Source organism: Manis javanica, chromosome 12, assembly GCF_040802235.1.
Source record: "Manis javanica isolate MJ-LG chromosome 12, MJ_LKY, whole genome shotgun sequence".
NCBI lineage: Eukaryota > Metazoa > Chordata > Mammalia > Pholidota > Manidae > Manis > Manis javanica.
In genome coordinates this window covers 107,095,876-107,115,281 of record NC_133167.1, presented here as the reverse complement: position 1 = coordinate 107,115,281, position 19,406 = coordinate 107,095,876, and the positions used below count along the sequence as shown (strand labels likewise).

At 38.3% G+C, this 19,406-nt stretch overlaps 1 protein-coding gene across 2 annotated transcripts in view; it reads right to left on the bottom strand.

Annotated features, from left to right (window-relative positions):
• The window catches only part of GPM6A (glycoprotein M6A), a 238,611-nt gene that overhangs the window by 115,243 nt on the left and 103,962 nt on the right, over window positions 1–19,406 (bottom strand). Inside the window, exon 1 of one of the 2 annotated variants that reach the window (XM_017651847.3) lies at window positions 3,324–3,903. The exons of the other annotated variant lie outside the window; for it this stretch is intronic. Coding sequence (XP_017507336.1) covers window positions 3,324–3,360 — 37 coding nt within the window. The 5' untranslated portion in view covers window positions 3,361–3,903. Of the gene's footprint in view, window positions 1–3,323; window positions 3,904–19,406 lie in introns of those variants that run through there. 2 annotated transcript variants of the gene reach the window in all.

The following is a 19,406-nucleotide window of genomic DNA, read 5'->3' as shown; positions in this document are numbered from 1 at the left end:
TTCATATGATATCCATGTCCAGAAATTAATCAGATTTTTGGCTATCTGGAATAATTCACTAAATTCATGAAGATTCCAACTTGCTAGCTCTTCCTATTCACTGTTATTTTCTTTTAATTTCTCTATAATTATATCACTTCTTCTACTCATTGATTCATCGGCCTTCCTCTTGACCGCCCCCTAACTCGGTAGTGTGTTCACTGAGGTTGTCCATAAAGTAACAGTCACCCCCGTGCCCGGCCACTTGAACATGTATTTGCTAAGTTAATAATGATCAAATACCCTTAAATCATTTTTATCTTTTTCTACAGGATTGGGAAAAATGTCCAGATGTAACTGCATGTCTAAAAGCCGTAAATGTACATACCTTTTAAATCTTTGCAAAAAAAAATCTCTTCATGCAACTTGCTCAACCTCTGTATGGTAATGGGGGTCCTTGTTGCCCTGGTTTGCTGACCACGTATCTCAATTCTTGTTAAGTTTATTAAGCGTCCACTTAAGGGCCAAGTTCAAAACAGCTCCCGTGTTTGTTTGTTTTTCTCTGATACCAGGATACTGTTGTTTTGGTTGAATACAAGAGGAAGTAACTGGTTTTCATTTAGAGGGCATGTTTTACAGAAAAAAAAAAGTACATGTTTCTAAAAACACTAGACGCCTGCTCAGCACAATGAGATACCTTTTGGGAGGGAAGCAGAAATGGATGAAGCAACGGCTTAATGGCCCCATTTCAGTTTCACAGCAAGGCATGCGCTCACAGAGCTGAACAGCTGGTGAGGGCACCCACACTTTTAAATTATCTTCTCTTCCAGCCTAACATAAATAGTTAAATTAGGGTAAATGTTACGAGTGCTTTCAATTGTCTTTTATAGATTTAGTGGGGAAGGGAGAGCTCATTACGAAGAAAAATACATTTCTCAGGGAAGATTTTTTTAAGTCCTTCAGCATCAACTATATTATTATTTTCAAATATGTTTATGAAACCACTGGCTTCCATTTTACATCCTAGTTGAATGTGGGAGGTGACCTGGGTCAATACTGACATGAATTTAAATCCTTCCTTCTAACTCATAACAGGGAAGAATAGATAGAAATTGTAGGAAGGGACAAGAGAGCATCTTTTAAATGTAAGAGAATTATGCAATACCTGAATTACTACTTAAGAAAATCCTATGTAATTTAAGGATGAGACTTAATGCAAAGTGTTGTTTTCCTTTAAAGCAGATGGATCATTAAATCTAAATCACCTCAACTCTTGAAAAATTAATGATTTTATCTGCTTATCAAGTAGCTCTTTCAACTTAAACCCCATCAAACTGGGGCCTTTTCTCCCACCCCTGCATATGTAGAGTGAACATTTATATTCAAATGTAACTTTCAACAATAAACTTAGATAGAAAGGCTGCCATAGGCATAGTTGAAAAGAACAGAAGACCAGGGCTGAAGAGAATTAAATCTTCTCTTTCTCAGTTAAGGAATAAAAAGCTACTCATAGATATTTTACTGACATATCTTTATATATACTTAGAGAGCATGATATGACTTTTAATTAAAGAACATTATTTTCTGCTGCATTGATGACTGAAGTGTGCACATCTTAAGGATAAAAAGAAGCCACTGCTCAGGTCCCTCCCTTGTGCCTCGCCACTGCCCCCACCCTACGAAGGACAGATTTTCAGTTACCTGAGGAAAAAACCTCACAACTAATTACATCATTTTTCTTGGTTCCTGCATCTACCAAACCTTGTTCAGACATATTCAACCTGTTACCACAATCCATGGTTCATATCTCTAGGTTGTATTTAGAGTAATGATTATTTTTCTATTTATAATGATCAGTGTATCTTTCCTTAAACAAGCTGACTGGCCAAGAAGCAATCTTCTTACATATTATTTTAAAAATATTAAAATAAGATTTTTTTGTTTCTAAAGTGAAATAGTAATTGAGATGCCTTTTTAGGGTATTTCCATGAAATTACCATGAAAATTTGCCATTTCAAATCACTGATGAATACTTAAGCGATTTGTTGTTATAATAAAGGTAGTTGAAGCTTTCTTTTTTTGATTTAAAAAACAGATCACATGATATCTATATTGATTATTGTGCTTCTATTACACAGTATCATTAGCAAGTATGCTGGCTAATGACTAAACTTGAACACTGGTTTATCTATTACCTTCCTCTACTGCTTAATAATACCTTTATATATTTAATATCAGTGGTCTCTGATTATATACATATGTGACTGTCTCTCTTAACATTCAGCAAAGCTGAATCATACAAAACAATGAAAAAATATGCTATGCTTCCAAACTACCTATGTTATCATGGAAAACATACTTTTCTAAAATAATGCATTTATATACATTCAAAATCAAATTCGATCACTGAATCTTTTCAATACTATTCTTAAATATTACCTTTATGTAGATTCCCTGTGTTACTGTTTCCATCCTAAGAACATAAGAACACTTTCTATAACATTACATAAGCCTGAGAACAGACATGCGAGAACAGGCTGCTGATTCAGAATGAACACCACGGTTTCCTCCAAGCCACCACTTGACACACACAAATTCTAGAGCGTCTGAATCATTAGCAATTGCCAATGTCTGGACATTTTTAACCTATACAAATGACAATTTCACTTTAACTTATACAGCCAGACATATCTACACAGGCTTAACAAATGCATCAGAAAATATCCTTGATGTGTGTTATTCAGAAGTTGGTTATGGTCAGCTCTACATAAAGGAAGACCCTAAAGTCACTATCCACTCTGAAAAATGCATGAGACTTTGCTCCGTCTCTATTCAAACTAAGTGCATCCATGCAAAGAAAAAAAAAAGATTTTTTCAGAAGGTGCACAAACCAAAATATAATAAATATTTTGGGTCTTTGTTCTATCAGATATCCACTCCAAGGTATCGCTAATCGTTACATCATCAGATTTTTTAACTACAACTAGCTCCAAATACCACGTTTGTGGCTCACACAAGGAACTCCCTGCCCCAGCTTACTAGCGTGAGAACATGAAATACATGGAGGTTAACAAAGACAGGTCTAAGGGACCGTTCGCAACAACACTGTAGTGTCCTTAGGGATGCTTGACCATGCATCTGGACACTTACATATCTACAGATTTCCAAATAATGACAACATTCAAGCCAGACACCATTGCAGGTAAGGAACAGAAGGACGGGGAGAACAAAAAATGCCCTCCAAGAGAGAAACATTCATTGGCCTCACTGGCAAGTGTCTAAAGCAAACAAGGAAACTGCAAAATAATCACTTCGTTACAAGTAAACCCTTTTTAGCACAGTACCTTTTTGTGTCTGCCCCTCTTCCATATTCTCTTCCATGGCTACCTTTCTTCAGTAGAATCTGGCACACGGAATTAATCAAAAGCTCAATTAGATGTTGGAAAAACTGCTGATTTTTTTCCCTGGGAAGCTCCCACAGCAGTGGCTGGAGCAAGTCCTCAGAGCTTAGCTAAGGCTCCCTCGTGCCTCTTGTTTGCTTGGAGACAGGCTGTCAAGTGTAATTTCATTCAAATTACTCTTCCGTGAAGATTATCAATTTTTCTTCTCAAAGCTGCCCATTGTGTACCACTGTAAGCAGGTATTCAAGCAAACAGCCTGAGAATTTTGGGGGAAATTTGGTCTGAATCCCAGTAAGCAGACTCTACAATTCGCGAGCCTTGCTTTGCATTTAAAATGGGGAAAAGAAATTGAGGTTCGCACTGAAATCTGGGCTTTAAATTGGAAACAGGCTGAGCTGTGAACAGATGGAGGGGTGTCCTCCTAACATGAAGCCGACCACCAACCCACAATCCCCCCTTTGCCACCAGAGTGGGAAAGCCCAGATCGCCGTCAGCTCTTTATGCTGCTGTGGTTGCTTCTCGCCCAGGCAGACACCTTGCAAAAAATGCGTTTTCCCCTCCTCTCCTCACTAAGGACCCAGTTAATGTGATTTAGAAGTGCCAAGAAAGGATGCAATTAATTATACCATCTCAGGGTTCATCTGTAAAACTTGGTTATCGGGAGAGGACTTGTAAGCGCACACCTTTCAGATTTAAAAAGATACGGAAGCATGGTTTTCAAAAGAGGATAAACCTCTAAGCCTGAAAGATATGTTGTAAGCAATTATTTTACTTCAGTGCCATTAGACTCTTGAAGGAAAGGGAGAAAAACCACTGAAATTAAAATAAAAAAAAAAAGAATCCAATGAGGTCTTTGTAATTTATTGTTATGATTTAACCCAATAAAACTGCTGATTTTAGATAGGAATCTCTTGAAGGAGCATTGTTTCCAGGGTCATTATCGGGCATGAGTAGGATAATAAAAAGAAAGGAACAAATTCTAGATAAGGAACAACAGGATAAGCCATTTATAACGGGAATCTGCAGTCTGATTTGGAACGCAAATCACAAGGCTGCAGTCTGGCAATAAATTAGCATTTGTACTTCAGCCTGCTGAGTGACAGGCAGGACGCAGGAGTCTCAGTACTTCACAAAAGATAAAGTGAGAAAATAGACAATTCCTCTTTCAAGGGGTCTAAAGGAAGGAAGAATCCCTGTCTGTCTCCATCTTCAAATAAGCACGCGCGTGCGCACACACACACACACAGCTAATTCCTTATCTAAATAAAAATAGTCACATCCTAATTCTCCACAGTATAAGTTTCTTGCTTTATAGCATAAATCTCACATACATTTTTTAAAGTGGGTCAACATGTTACACACACCCTTGAAATCATCACAAAAGCAACTATTTAAAAAAGGTAATTCTTGTCCAACATTCCATTTTCTCATGATTTCTCATGAAAGAATGTTTAGCCTTCTTACTTCTGCAAATATTTGCTATTTATTTTCTCTACTCAACAAATTTAACCCAACGGTAAATGCAATTCGAATAAATCAGAAACCCATCTCTTCTGGATGTATTTCAATCTGTCTTCAGGGGTTTGTGAGTGAGCTACTCGACCAGGGCACAGATTGGAGGAAGAAGCCATAAGGGAAATTAATCAAAGAGCCAAATCCTACCAGCATCTCTGCTTCAGCGTATCCCTAGACTGACATAACCTGGCACACAGTCAAAACAGAATGGAGCATCGCCCTCATTTATATCCTTCAACCATTTCATACCACAGAAATCGTCAGCAAAGCAGATCATTAATAGTAATAGCAGGAGAAATAACAACGCCACTTTAAGTTTTTAGAGCACTTTATAACCTAAAAAACACGTTCACATGCAGCAAACCATTTATAAAACAAAGAGGGAACATGTCATTTTTTCCCTATTGCATGCTGGGGAAAACTGAGATTCAGGGAGACCCAGAGACCCAGAGAGTCAACAATCAAATAGGTCTTTGGACCCAGTTGGGTTGTTGCTGCTGACCATTGTTTTTAAACCTAAATCTCATTGGAACTAAAAATATTTTGAACAACCATTATCTGAAAACTCGTTAGAAAAGCAGTATGATTGACAGTATTGTAGATTCACTTTATGAGTTCTGTAATAGGCTTATATGAAACTTAAGGACTGACTCTTCTCTTTCTTTCTCCAGATTTCCTTTAGATCTACAAGTTGAGATGAGGAGATGCCCCTTCCAATACATTCCCGTCAAATCACATTGTACTTACTTTGTTCTACTTTTAGTCATTCATTTAAAATATGTGATATGAGTCCACATCAGGGAAATGCAAATCAAAACCACAATGAAGTATCACCTCACACTAGTTAGAACAACCACTATCTAAAAGACAGGAAATAACAGTGTTGATGACCATGTGGAAAAAAGGGAACCCTCCTACAGCGTTGGCAGGAATGTGAATTGATGCAACCCCTATGGAAAACAGCATGGTGGTTCCTCAAAAAACTAAAAGGAGAAATACCATATGACCCACTAATCCCACTTCTAGGAATATACCAAAGAAAACAAAATCTCTGATTCGAAAAAACATATGCACCCGTATGTTTATTGCCACATTATTTACAACAGCCAAGATATGGAAGCTACCTAAATGTCCATCAACAGATGAATGGTAAAGAAGATGTGGTACATATATACAACAGAATATTATTCAGCCATAAAAAATAAAGAAATCCCACATTTGTGACAATGTGAATGGACCTAGAGCGTACCATGCTCAGTGAAATAAGCCAGAAGGAAAAAGACAAATACTGTATGATTTCACTTATTTGTGGAATCTAAAAACAAAACAAAACAAAACGAAACAAAGTGAACAAAACAGCAGTAGACTCACAAACACTGAGAAGTGACTGGAAGTTACCAGGGGGGAGGGGCTGAGGTGAGTGAGTGAAATAGATGAAGGGGATAAAGAGGCACAAAATCTCAATCATAATATAAATTAGTCAGAGGATGAAAGTACAGCATAGAGTATATAGTCAACAGTTCTAGAACATCTTCCTATGTTGACAGATAGTAACTGCACTCGTTGGGATGAGTATTCAATAATGTGGGTAACATCTAAACCACGGTGTTATATACTTAAAACCAATATAAGATTGTATATCATCTATACTTCAATATCAAAACAAACAAAGTATATGATATGAGTTGACTAGGCAGTTAAAAGATGATAAGGAATGCTAAATAACAATTTCCCTTTCAAACACTGTCTAGGCGATATCTAACACTACATTTTCCCCATGTGACGCAGAAGACACGATACTCACTGAACCTGAACCCATTTTAAGTCTCCCTCACTCTACTTGATTCAACTGAATTTGGAGCTGGCTCTTTCTTTAACACTTCATTTTATCAAGGTAAACATTTTATTACATGAACCAAGAAAACATCTACATAGTCATCTATTATGTAATTCAGTCATCTTTATGTTACAATGTTCAAAACATGGTGAAGTCAACAGAGTGACAGACCAAACAACAAGTTGATGGTTCCAAATACAGCGTCAACTGTAAGAAATGGGGAAAAAAAAGGTTTCGGGTGCTTTGGTCAGACGTGTGGAAACATGACTATATGAAGTACAGGGCACAGGACAGAGATGAACACTGTTTAGAAACTGCTTTTTTTTTCCCTCAAGGTTTCAGGCGAAGATCCAACACTACCTCAAGGATGAGATATTTTAGTTGGTAACTTCCTATATTTTCACAAAGAAAAAGACCCTTTTTGACTGCTGGTTTAAGCTCTAGGTCGGAAACTGACTTTCATAAGGTTTTGTTAAAATTAAAACACTGCAAACACTTGAATGTTTAAATATATTATAAAAGTAGCATAACAGTCCTCAAAATTTAGTAATCATATAACGCCATCGGTTTACAGAATGACCATGGTCTTTACAAGTCTTGCTGAACTTAAGTATTGTTACCCCTAAACTTCCTTGCATTTTTTATCTGTACAAATGTTTGTTTGGCATTTTTACACGCATGGGAACTTCCTGTAGGCAAGAGAGGTTCTAACAACAAATCCTCTTGCCCTAATGATGCTCACGGCTTAGCAGCACAAGTCAAAACTCACAACACTGTATGACAAATGACACCTAATAAGGGCAAAAAGCACAGGCTGCTGCCGGAGCCTTACAACAAGGATACCTAAGCTATTTATTTGGTTTTGATAGTTGGGGAAGTTTTCTCATTTCCCTAAAGTACAGGTTGATCTGATCTGATACCCAAAGGAGGTGATATTCACCCAAGAAACAGGGAAGTGGAGGTATAAGTAAAAGGTTTTCTAGATAATTGAAACTGAATACACAAAAGCTCATAAGGAGAGATATTCCTCTGATTACAGGTAACAGGCTAAACATCTGGCCTTCTGGGGAGGACCTTCTTTTACAGTTTACTAGGCATCTTTTCCCAAAGTGTTTATTAGGGAAAATCCAGTTCTGAGTCTTAGTCGTTCATTTCTCTAGAGTTACTGAAGAGGAAAAGAGACCCTCCAGAGATCTGGCATGTACCCTAGAAGAATGGAGTCTTAAAAGGGAGAAGATGAGAAACCTATTATTTACCCCAAGAAATCACCTGCGCATTTCTCAGGCTCTTTCACACTAAGACCTTTCCTCCTGAATGCATTAATCCTGTGTTTTCAGAGTTGGCCAAGCCCACTGTCACGACAATGTCACAGACCTGTTCACAACAAATCAATGGCTTGCCAGTGTTCTCAGGGTAAAGTTCAAGCTTCTTAAATTGGTTGGAAAGATGGAACATGACAGGCAGGACCTTGGCCTGCCAGCCTAACCTCCGTGCCATTCTTAACTCACTTATCCCCTTCTCGTTTCACAAAATTGTCTATTTTAAATGCTCCTTCTATCAAAGTACTTTCCCCTCCACCCTTGGGTAGCTAGATCTACTCACTTATCAGATCTCTGCTTAGGTGAACTGTCCCCCAGCAAATCTTCCCAACCCACAGGATAGACCTCCTTTCAGGACTCATAACACGACGCACCGAGTTATTTCCCAACATTTGCATTTTACCTTTATTTCCCCCACTGGCCTGCAGCCTGTTAGCCGTATGAGGTCAGGGACTCTATTTCTCTCCCTCCCACAACACAAGCACAGAGTCAGCTTTCAATAGAGATCTGCTGAATGTGTGCATGCATGAATGAAATAATAATGATGAATGAATGAATGAATAAATTCAGTGTCTAAAATATACTTTCATTTATGTTTAGGAGCTTCCACAAAATATTTTGGAGTGTGAGCATGATTTACAATAATTCCAGGACATATATGTCATATTCACATATAAACAAATGCCGTCTGAGTTGATGACAGAATGATAAAGAGGTATTTCAAAAAGCAAACAGTAAAACAAAAAGGCAACTGGGAAATCATTCATTTTGTATGTCATGTTCCCTTTACTAAGTGGAGCCGTATTGTCATAAGCACTGATTATAATTAGGAGAGAGAGAAAAATTCAAGAGTAATTCTCTTTAGATAAAATCTACCCTTTCAACAGAGGAAGCATCAGTTATAAGTATTGACTGTAAACCAAAAAGTTGATAAAAATTTTAAAACTTCTAAATGGCCTTCGTCCTTTACCAAGATGCTAGCAAACCAGAGAAAATTATATCCTTTTTTGGTAATTACGTTTTCCCTGAAACATGAAAGAAACCCAGTGTGGTGGGGTGGGGTGCTGAAAGCATGCTTCTAAGAAGCAATGAGGTCACCAGCCCTGGTCTGGACTGAAAATTCAAATCTACTACTTCTCAAAATCCAAACACTACTTCTAATTCAGAAATAGATAATAAAAGAACAGCCCAGTATAGTTTTTCATTTTCTCAACAAGGCTACTTAAATTGAGCTCACCAAACAAGTCAACACTATAGCTCAGTCACTCATTCAACCTGTATTGATTCAGTGACTACCAGGTAGCAGGTGCTGGGCTAGGCGACCAGGACAGACATGTTTCTCTGCTCTCACAGAGCTAACAGCCTAGCTGCAAGAGAGACACAATTAAACACAAACACCTGAAACAAAGTATGATAGATACAATTATAATAAGCAATAATTAAATTACACCCAGCATGTGGCGAGGAAATGGGCACTATTCTAAGGCATTAAGACATTTCTCTCATTTAGCCTTCAGAACAGTTCTATGAGGTAGCTACCATTATCCCCAGTTTTATGGATAAGGAAATAGGCACAGAAGGTTACATTCTTTGTACAGAGTGGTAAAGTTGGGGTCAAACCTTGGCCATTCTTCCAACAATCCCTATATCTGCCTATACCTATCTAAGTCGGAGACCCAAAACACTGCAAATGGACAGAGGTCTTGTCACAAAGTCCTATTTCCATGTAAATATTTATATTCATTCAAAACACACTTAATTTCTTAGCATATGCCAAACAGATTGTCAGATGTTACAAGGGACACAAAAAATGCTGAAGAAATTATTTTTTGTATTCAAAAAACTTACATTTGAGGTTAAAAACAGTAATATTCATTTTAAACAGAAATTAATCAATGAAGAAGTTTGTTTCAGACTAAAACTACTAGAAGAAGTTGAAGTACAGGAAGTTCTTTTAAGATTTGGAGAATGTTTTGATAGATTTAATTTAAAAAATACAACTATTGTAGAATAGAAAGTCCAGAAATAGACCCACGCATATATGGTCAATCAATTTAGGACAAAGAAAGCAAGAATACACAATGGGAAATGACAGTTTCCTCAATAAATGGTGTTGGGAACACTGGACAGTCACATGCAAAAGAATGAAATTGGAACCACTATTTTATACCATCCAGAAAAAGTCAACTCAAAATGGATAAAAGAGTTGAACATAAGGCCTGAAACTATAAACTCCTAGAAGAAAACAGTGGCAGTAAATTCCTTTACATCAGTCTTGGAGATGATTTTTGGATTTGACACCAAAACCAAAAATAAACAAGTGGGACTACATCAAATTAGAGAGCTTCTATACAGCAAGGGGGCCCTCAGCAAAATGACAAGGTATGTATAGGACTATTTCTGAGCTCTCTGTTCCGCTCATCGGTCTATGAATCCATGCCTGGGTCAATAACACGTTTTCTCAGTTCCTTTAGCTTTACAGTTACTTTCTACGGAGAAGAGCAAGTGTTCAAACTTTGATCGTTCTTTTCAAAATTATCTAAGAAAAATCTTGGCCCTTTGGTCATCTACATATATTTTGGAGTCAGCTTCCTAATACTATTGGGAGAAATATCTTTCATTTACTGAACTTACAGTAACTTCATAAATTTAGTGAGCAACAATTAACATCTTTGCAAAATTGTATCTGCTTCCATGAATATGAGATACCTGTTCATTTAGTCAGGACTTGTTTAATACATTTAAGAACATTTTTAAGTGTTCTTCCTAACAGCCTGCATATCTTTTGCTGTTTTTATTTCTAGGTATTCTGGTTCCTTTAAAAAAATGTTTTTTTCAAGTCTTTTTGATGGAAGTAAAGGAATACATTTTAAAATTAATACTATGAGAAGCAAATTTGCTACCCTCTCCTATAGTTCTAATAATGTAGAGATCTTGAAATTTTTATGCAATCACAACATTTTTGAATTAAAACATATTTTATTCTTTCTAATCTTTGTATTTTTATATATTTTCTCTCTATATATATTACTATGCTTTCTGGGATCACCAAAGCAATGTTCAATTGAGCCATTGAATTAAAAAGGAATGATTCTACCATTTCACTAACATATATCTGTAGTAGGTTTTGGTAGATTTATTCCATCTGCACAAATAAGTTCCCTTCGATTTCACATTGCTGAAATTTGTCACAGTGTGTTGAATTTAATAATTCTTTTTTTCACATCAAGTAAGATGATTATATATACTGTCTCCATTAATATATTAAATTATCATATCAATGTCACAGTAACCAAATTTTTAATTACTGTTGTTTGGTCAGTTTATTCTCCTTTGGAAAAAAATGGTATTCCAGTAAATAATGCTTTATGAAAAATATAAAATTGCAATTAACTGCATTCACTGAACACTAACTTGGAGACAGGCACAATGCTAAACGTTTTACTTGTTCTAGCTTTGTAGACTCCTCAGAGGCAGCAGATGTATGTCATCTCCCATTTCATAGATGAAGAAACAGGAGTGTACACAGATCACACAGCTCTTAAGTGACAAAGATGGGATTCAAACCCAGGGCTTTCTGCTTCCAAATGCTCTCAATGGCCAGATTGTACAGTTTGCAGAGCTGAAAACTTCATTGAGGTTGCTGAACGCAGTGATTTAAGAAAGAAATAAAAAAGAAAAGCAGCACCCAGAAAGCTGGAAAGTGAACAAAAAAGGAGGGGTTCTCAACCAAAGCCACCTCAGCCACACACCTCACAGCACACACTCTGACACCACAGAACAGAGACTGACACAGCTCACACTCGCAGCAGGGAGAGGAATCGGCACAGGCTGTGGAGGCGGTCCTATCCTAGGCCAACCCAGTGCCTGAGGTCCGGCCGGCGGTCATCGCACCATTGTCTCCGTCTCCTTACCTGGCCAGCCACCCAGGGCACCCGTCATCCTCCCTCACCATCACCATTTCAGCTACCTGTGCCCATCTGGTTGCTTCCTCTGTACATTGCAGTGTGGTTACAACCAGAGTGACTTATGTCCCCACTTGTCCGGGACAGCCCCAGTCATACACATTATCCTTAAGTAATTGCCAGTGGCTCCCCACTAAAAAAAAAAAAACAAAGTAGAGAAATACATTTGTAGGTTTTCTGGTGTTAAACTCCACTTGCATTTTCATTATAAACTCAAATTGATCATGATATATAATTGCTTTAATTTTGCATTTAATGTACTGAAAGCTCTTCTTTTAACTAGAAACCTCATTTTCAAACTGGTTTTCTCTATTGATAATACTTATTTTTAAAATAAAAGCTGCCCACTTAAGGAGGGAATCAGTCATAAAAATTTTGCTACATCTGAAAATTGCAGTATCATGTAGTAGTGATTATGCAAATCATGCTCATCGATATGAAAAGTTGCTTATAAAAAATAAAGCGATACAAGTGTATAACAAAATGGTGTGAATGGTAACTTCATATTTTAAACCATACATATGCATGGAACTAACTATGGACAAATATATTTGATAATGTTAAGAAGACTCCTTTCTACATAATGGCATTTGTGATAATACTGTTTTATTCTCTGCATGCCTTTTGGTCCCGTTTAGGTGGTTCAACAGAATGTTGTCATTATCGGAAAACAGAACAGTAAAATTTTATACACCTGAGAAAGCCAAGCTGGTTACTACAGATTGTGATTGTGTTCCAGGTACTGGGCTAGCAATTTACAAAAATGATTTCTCATGCCCAGAGCAGCTCTACAAGCGAGGTTTCCTTCATGTGAGAAAACGGAGGCTTCCAAAGGTTAGGGAGCTTTCTCAGGATGACACAGAAGTGAATGAAGAACTGGGATATGAATTTGGGTCCTTCTAATTCTAAACTCACTGCTCACAAAAAGATAGGTCACTTGGTACTTAACACGTCCCAGGGCCCTTCATGTTCGCATTTTTTCCTTTTTGAGTAGTCTTGGTGTTACATTAAGGACAATAGACCTAAGTGATATCTTAGCTGGAGGATGTTTTTTTTTGACACAAGGTTTAACAATTTAGCAATCTCAGTTAAGCCTACCCTTACATATCATATTGGATACTGCAAATGACAAGCCTGCAAAAATAAATAAATAAAAGCAGAGTGAGAGAAAGAGACAGGGACAGGGACGGGGGGGGGGGGGGGGGAGGGGGGGAGAGAAAGGGGAAAAGCCCACACGATGTTTGCAAGGCTGCAGCTTATCTTAAGTCCCGGGTTTTGAAATACTGATTTTAAATCCTGCTTTGAATATTCCTGCCGACACAGATGACAGGAAAAAATCCTCTGAAAAAAATGATTACACAACATGGTGCATAGACAAATGATGAAAAATAAGATTCAAGTCTCTCAGCTTTCTAATAAGCATTTTGGACTTTTTTGCTTACACATTAGATTGCAAGTCCTTTTATAGATGAAAAAATATATTAAAGTGACGTGAAAGCTCTTCATAAAAGCAAACTACTCACAGGTTGACAACTTTCCTCCTCCTTCAAAATGCCCCCTGCCGACACATCTGAACTAACAACTCAAGAGGGAGTAACAGGATTCTTTTAATGGGGAATCAAGATGAAAGGCACTTCCTTTTCTACTTCTAAGAGGGATGTGTGATTTTATTCATTGTTCCTTTTTTTGTGAGCTGGATATCGGAACATATTTTGGGGGACTGCTAGTAGCAAGAGGCCTTTAACTGTGATCTACTCTCCATTAATTAAGGAGAATATGAATAAGCCCAAGTCTGCAGAAAGAGCCAGAAAACAGTCTCCCAAGAAAGTTCCATTGGCAATGATACAGCGTCTAGTTGGATGACAGGCATGGCTCCAGGAAGATGGACACGCCCAAGACTTCAAACGACACAGATAATTTCCATCCTAAAAGTTCCTCTGCTCCATGTGCACGGTCAGGTTCAAATGAGCCCTGGGGAGCACCACTTGGCTCCAATCTGGTCGTGAGGCAACCACACCACCCATCAAGCTGCAGCTGTTCCTCAGCGTTTTGTGGGGTACGCGCACGTCGCCAGTGAACGCCCCAGTGCCGCTGTCCAGGATGAAATGCAGAGCTGTCTCTATGACTTGATATCGCAAACATTAAGGGAGAGCTGATTTACTTCCCTCCCTTCATCCCACCGCCTGAATTTCAATATCACTGGTCCACAATTCATATTTGGCATGTATATGTTATACATTTTTTTTCATCGGTACTATTTCAACACAGATGAGAGTTCCATATGCATTCCTCTGCCTGTGGTGGAGAGCAGAAACCCTACCCTGCCCTTGTTTCTGTCCCACATGAAGTGAGACTGCGGACAGCCCTGTCTTGAAGAGCCCAGCTTTCCAGGGACCAGGCGTAACTCCTCTAATTCAACGATTTTAACATATATTTGTGTGGCACCCACCGTACGCTGGGCACATTTTTTATCTTTCTGATCACTTACAATCCCAAGAATAAGTGGTATTCCCTTTCTACAGGTGGTAAGACTGAGACTGAAAGGAGGAAATAATTTGCACAAGTTCCACAGCTATGAAGAGGCAAAATCTGAATATAAAACCCCTCAACATCTCATTGTTTCCATTACATTAAATGGCTCAATAAACAAAAAGGACACAAACATGTACTAATCAGTTCCGGCAAATAAGTGGATGTAAAATGTATTTTAAAGTTTCCTTGTTTAACAGGTGTGACACTTGTAGCTAGGCGAGTAGCATGCCAGTATAAACTTCGAAGTATTTTTCTAGGCAGCCCTTATTGTATATCCTGTGTAAACCATACAGAATCTTCAATATAAATTGCACTGTAAATTTAAGTTTAAATTTTAAAAAATATTATCTTAAAATATTAGATGTCCAAGGGAATCTTTCCCAGGGGTTTGTCTTCCATTCATTAATTCACCAACTATATGTTTAGTGCTTAGCTTCTTCCAGATACAAATCTAACTTCTGGGGAGTTCAATGGAAACTTCTGCCACATCCCTGCTCTCATGGTATTTACACTAGACTCTTCTAAGTAAGACGTAAGGTAAGAGGCTAAATACACCAATATACATAAGAAAGACAATATTAAGTTCTGATACATGCAGTGATGAAAATCACTCAGGATCACACACCAAAGAGGATTTGAGGGGCTCCTTCGTCATCAACATATGAAGCCCCCAAACATCATCCATAGCCATAATCGTAAACATGTATCTAAAAATCTCCTGTGTGAAATGGTCATCAGTATTATTTTCCTATTGATTAGACAGTATGGAAGACAATAAAAGAGAGGCTTAAGAAATCAGCAGTGGTATTTGATGTAATGTTTTCTGTCCATATTAGATCTTTGGTAACTGTTTTGAGGTGATTCAACACAACATTTTAAAGTAGAACATTTTCAAGTCATGTTGAAATCAAACTTGTCGTTTTTCTTTTTTTAAGTGACCTGTTGCATTCAATCTCAAAAACCATTTGCCATCAGTCTGTATACCTAACGCATAAACCCATCTGTGAGTAAAACTGCAGTATTTCCAGAATCTCTTGCCTGGCCTTAGTTCATCTCCATATCAACAGGTGCTTCCAAGGGGTGGAGAGAAGTAGTCATCTCCATATCAATGGGTGATTACACAGGCGGGTGGGGAGTGAGACAACAGCAGTACGAGGGAGGTATCTTTGGGTCCTTTTGCAGCCCGGTCATGAGAGACATGGACAAGCAGAAGACGACGACAGCTTGTAAGCAATAAGTGGGCTCTTCCCACTTCATTTCTCCCTTCGACTGATTTCGGCTTCAAAGGTTATTTGTGTGTGTGTGTGTGTCCTGCATTAGGGACCAGGACTTGGACACGAACACCTTTTATAGAAGTCAATGAAAAAACAAATTTCTCTTGTCTCAAAAACACAGCTTACAGAGTTTTTTTTATTAATGAACTCACATTATAACCACCATGCCCATGTGTGTCAAATAGGCAGTATAATACAATGGGGAAGCCACTAGCCTTTAGGGAAAAATTAGTTCCAATAGGGATTTACTTCTTCATTACCAAGCACTCTGTCAGGTACGTGGCTACGTGTGAGATGCACTGCTAGCCCAATATACGAGTGTAGCCAAGGAAGTTTTTTCTCCATTTCCTCAATGCAAAATGCATTTACTAGTCCTTGCGCTGCTGACTTCCAAGGTGACTACACGACGTGCCAGACACTGCGCTAAGTGTCTTAGATACACCATATAACTTTTTCCCTGCAGTGTCCTCATGAGACAGGTATCATTAATGAAAGCCATTTGGCAGATGAGTGAAATAAGGCTCCAGATGAAAGCAGATGAGAAAGTTCTTTGAAAAATATAAAATATTATAGAAAAATGATGCAATTATAACCACTGTTTAAAGTGATGTAATTATAACCAGTGTTACAATTAAGTGGGAAGAAGTAATCGTGCTGTATGAAAAATTTTAGCCACTCCAGTGTCTCTAGAAAATGCTGGTTGGTAGCTACTCACTGGTCCACCTGGTACAATTCCAAACAACATACTAGGACCTTTGGTCAGGGTTTATTATGGGCTAGTCACAGTTCTTACATTTTTGTCCACATTTCTACTATGTAGTCTTCAAAATAAGCCTATGAGGCACACACGATTACCATCCCCATTTCACAGATGTGGAAACAGAAAGAACAGGAAACTTACGGCAGGGAACAGCCAGGAAATGGCAAAGCCGGATCAGAACCAGGTGGTCCGATTCTTAGGCCTGTGCTCTTAATCATAACACTGCACTACTTCTGTGTAGTAAGCTACAAAGGACGCAAAACAGCTAGCTATGTATTCAACAGGCTTAGGGGACAAACATCCGGGTTATTTTTCCTCACGTTGAGCCTTTGGGCCATTCTATAGGCTCGGTTAGCCAGCCTGACGTCCTGGAAGGAGCCTGGGTTCAGAGTCAGTTTCAAAGGGCGGCCCCCCCAGCTCTGCACGTCCTCCCTGACCTGTTTACGAGTCTGCTTCTCATTTGTGAACTAAGAAAAAGAAAACCTATTCATCAGAGATTTGTAGGATCAAGTGAATTCAGCACAAATCTTGGCGTAGACAAGGCTGGCACTCAGAAAATACTAGCTTCCTTCTTTCTCTGACCTCAAATGTGACATCAGTTCAAATAGTTTACTCTCCCATAAACTGCTTAGGAAAAGGTAAGAGAAAGCCTGAGGTCATGAAATGTCAGGTTTTAAGTTAACTCTGTACTGCCTTGAGTTGTAAGGTAATCTGCTTTGAGAAGGTGATGTTATTCTGGGTATCTATGAACAGGAATTGTTTTTTTTACATAAAACAGTGGGTATCAATTTTCTCAAGGGTCAGAATATCTGACTGGGCAGATTGGTGGGCTGCTCTGTTTTAGCAATTCTTGGGTCATCTCTGCTTGCCCATGCCACAGGGCTGCCTAAACCGCCGTGACCTCAAAGTAGAACTGTCTGTCACTGTCATCAGGCAGTCACCTAATAAACCACATAGAAATATATGAGAGTATGTGAGATTTTCATATTGTGAACTATGTCCAAGACTTAAGGAAAGGGTGTACTTTTTTTTTCTTTTGAAGAACATTATGTTTAGTAGGCTCTTCCCTACCCCAAGTTCACCCCACAAACCCCATTACAGTCACTGTCCATCAGCATAGTAAGATGTTGTAGAATCGCTACTTGTCTTCTCTGTGTTGCCAGCCCTCCCCTTTCCCCGACTCCCCACATTATACATGCTAATCGTAATACCCCCTTTCTTCTTTCCCACCCTTATCCCTCCCTACCCTCCCATTCTCCCCCGTCTCTTTCCCTTTGGTAACTGTTAGTCCATTCTCTGAGGGTGTACTTTTGACATGTCATGTGTTTGAACTTTTGGAAGCTTCCATGACTCACTCATCTTAAAACAATTTTTTAAAGTTCCCAAAGCAGAAAAACTTTGGCAGGTGACAGTCTCACTATGGTGTTTCAATACGATGGCTTTTCTTTGCAGAATGGTTCTGCTGTTTACAAACAAGATAAAATACCTACTTTTGTGAGGAAATCTCTCATATTCTAAAGGCTCTTTAAACCTTTCATGTGGAATTTTTAGAGTTAATAAAACTAGCTTATCTGCTATCAAAATTTGTGATTTTGTGATCCTGTTATATTTCTAATTCCCACTCTGTGGATGACGTTGAAGCAAATATACATATACATACTATATTGAGTCTCTGAAATATGCTAAGCTAATAACAAATACAAATACTGGGATTAAAAGAGGAACTGCAGAACCTATAGAGCTTGTGAATGATCAATATTAGGAATTTTAAGAAGGTACTTTAAATTGTTCTTGTGCAGTCAGTATTTGCAGGGTAAATTTCAATTGTACTAAAGTTTATCTTTCAATGATGCAGTATACAGCTTGTATATGTAGAAAGAGTGCAAAGTATCATTTCTTGTTTAGTGCCAGCAATACAAACATTATTTAAAATTTTAGTAATTGTGAAGCATGTTAAACTTTTTATATATCCAAAATAAGTCAAAAATGGAATTGATATATTTCAGTCATAAGCATAACTATATCCAGAGAGAGAAAAGTTTCAAGTTGAAAGATCATTTAATAACATCCTTTCAGACATGGATATATGGTGGCAAGTACACCTCTAGTTCCATATGAACAATCATTTGTTAAGGAAACTGTACCCGATGATGTTAAAGCAAATTAGTGAAACAGCGAAGTCGATAGTATAGCTGGATGCCAAGTGAAAAAGTGTTTTAAATTAGTTTGATCTGGAGAGCTACTAGTTGAGGGGTTTTAGCATTTTTCAGTTTTGCATGTGGAGACTTCAATAACCTTATTTCAGAAAGATTACCGGGATGGGCCCTTTAAGCAATGAACAGGATAAAGGGAGCTACTATAAAACTAAATGCAGATGCCATTAACAGGGGAGATTTAGATTGGACTGGCCTGGGATGGTCCCTGAGACCATTTTATTAAAAACCTATTAATTTAAACCTTGGATATGATCAATGTCTTGTTACTGGCATGATCTAAGCAATGGAGGTCGGACGAAGCTCAGGGTCTGGGCATGGCACTTGGTCCTGCGTGAAGTGGACTTCCATGCTTCAGAAGCAAAGAGATAGACTGCTGTTGCTGTGAGGCAGGGAGAAGGCAGAAGAGGAGAGACAGAGAGAGAGGGAGGGAGGGAAGGAGACATGGGGAGGTAGAGGCGGGAGAGGCGGTGGGCGCTGAGGACCCATGACTTCGCAACGATTTAAGTCCCTCTGCCTTTCATTATTATTGAGCCTCAAACATTTAGAGAAGTCGTGCTAAACACCACAGTCTCATCTTAGTTGAACTTCAGAGAGTTAGGCATGTTTGT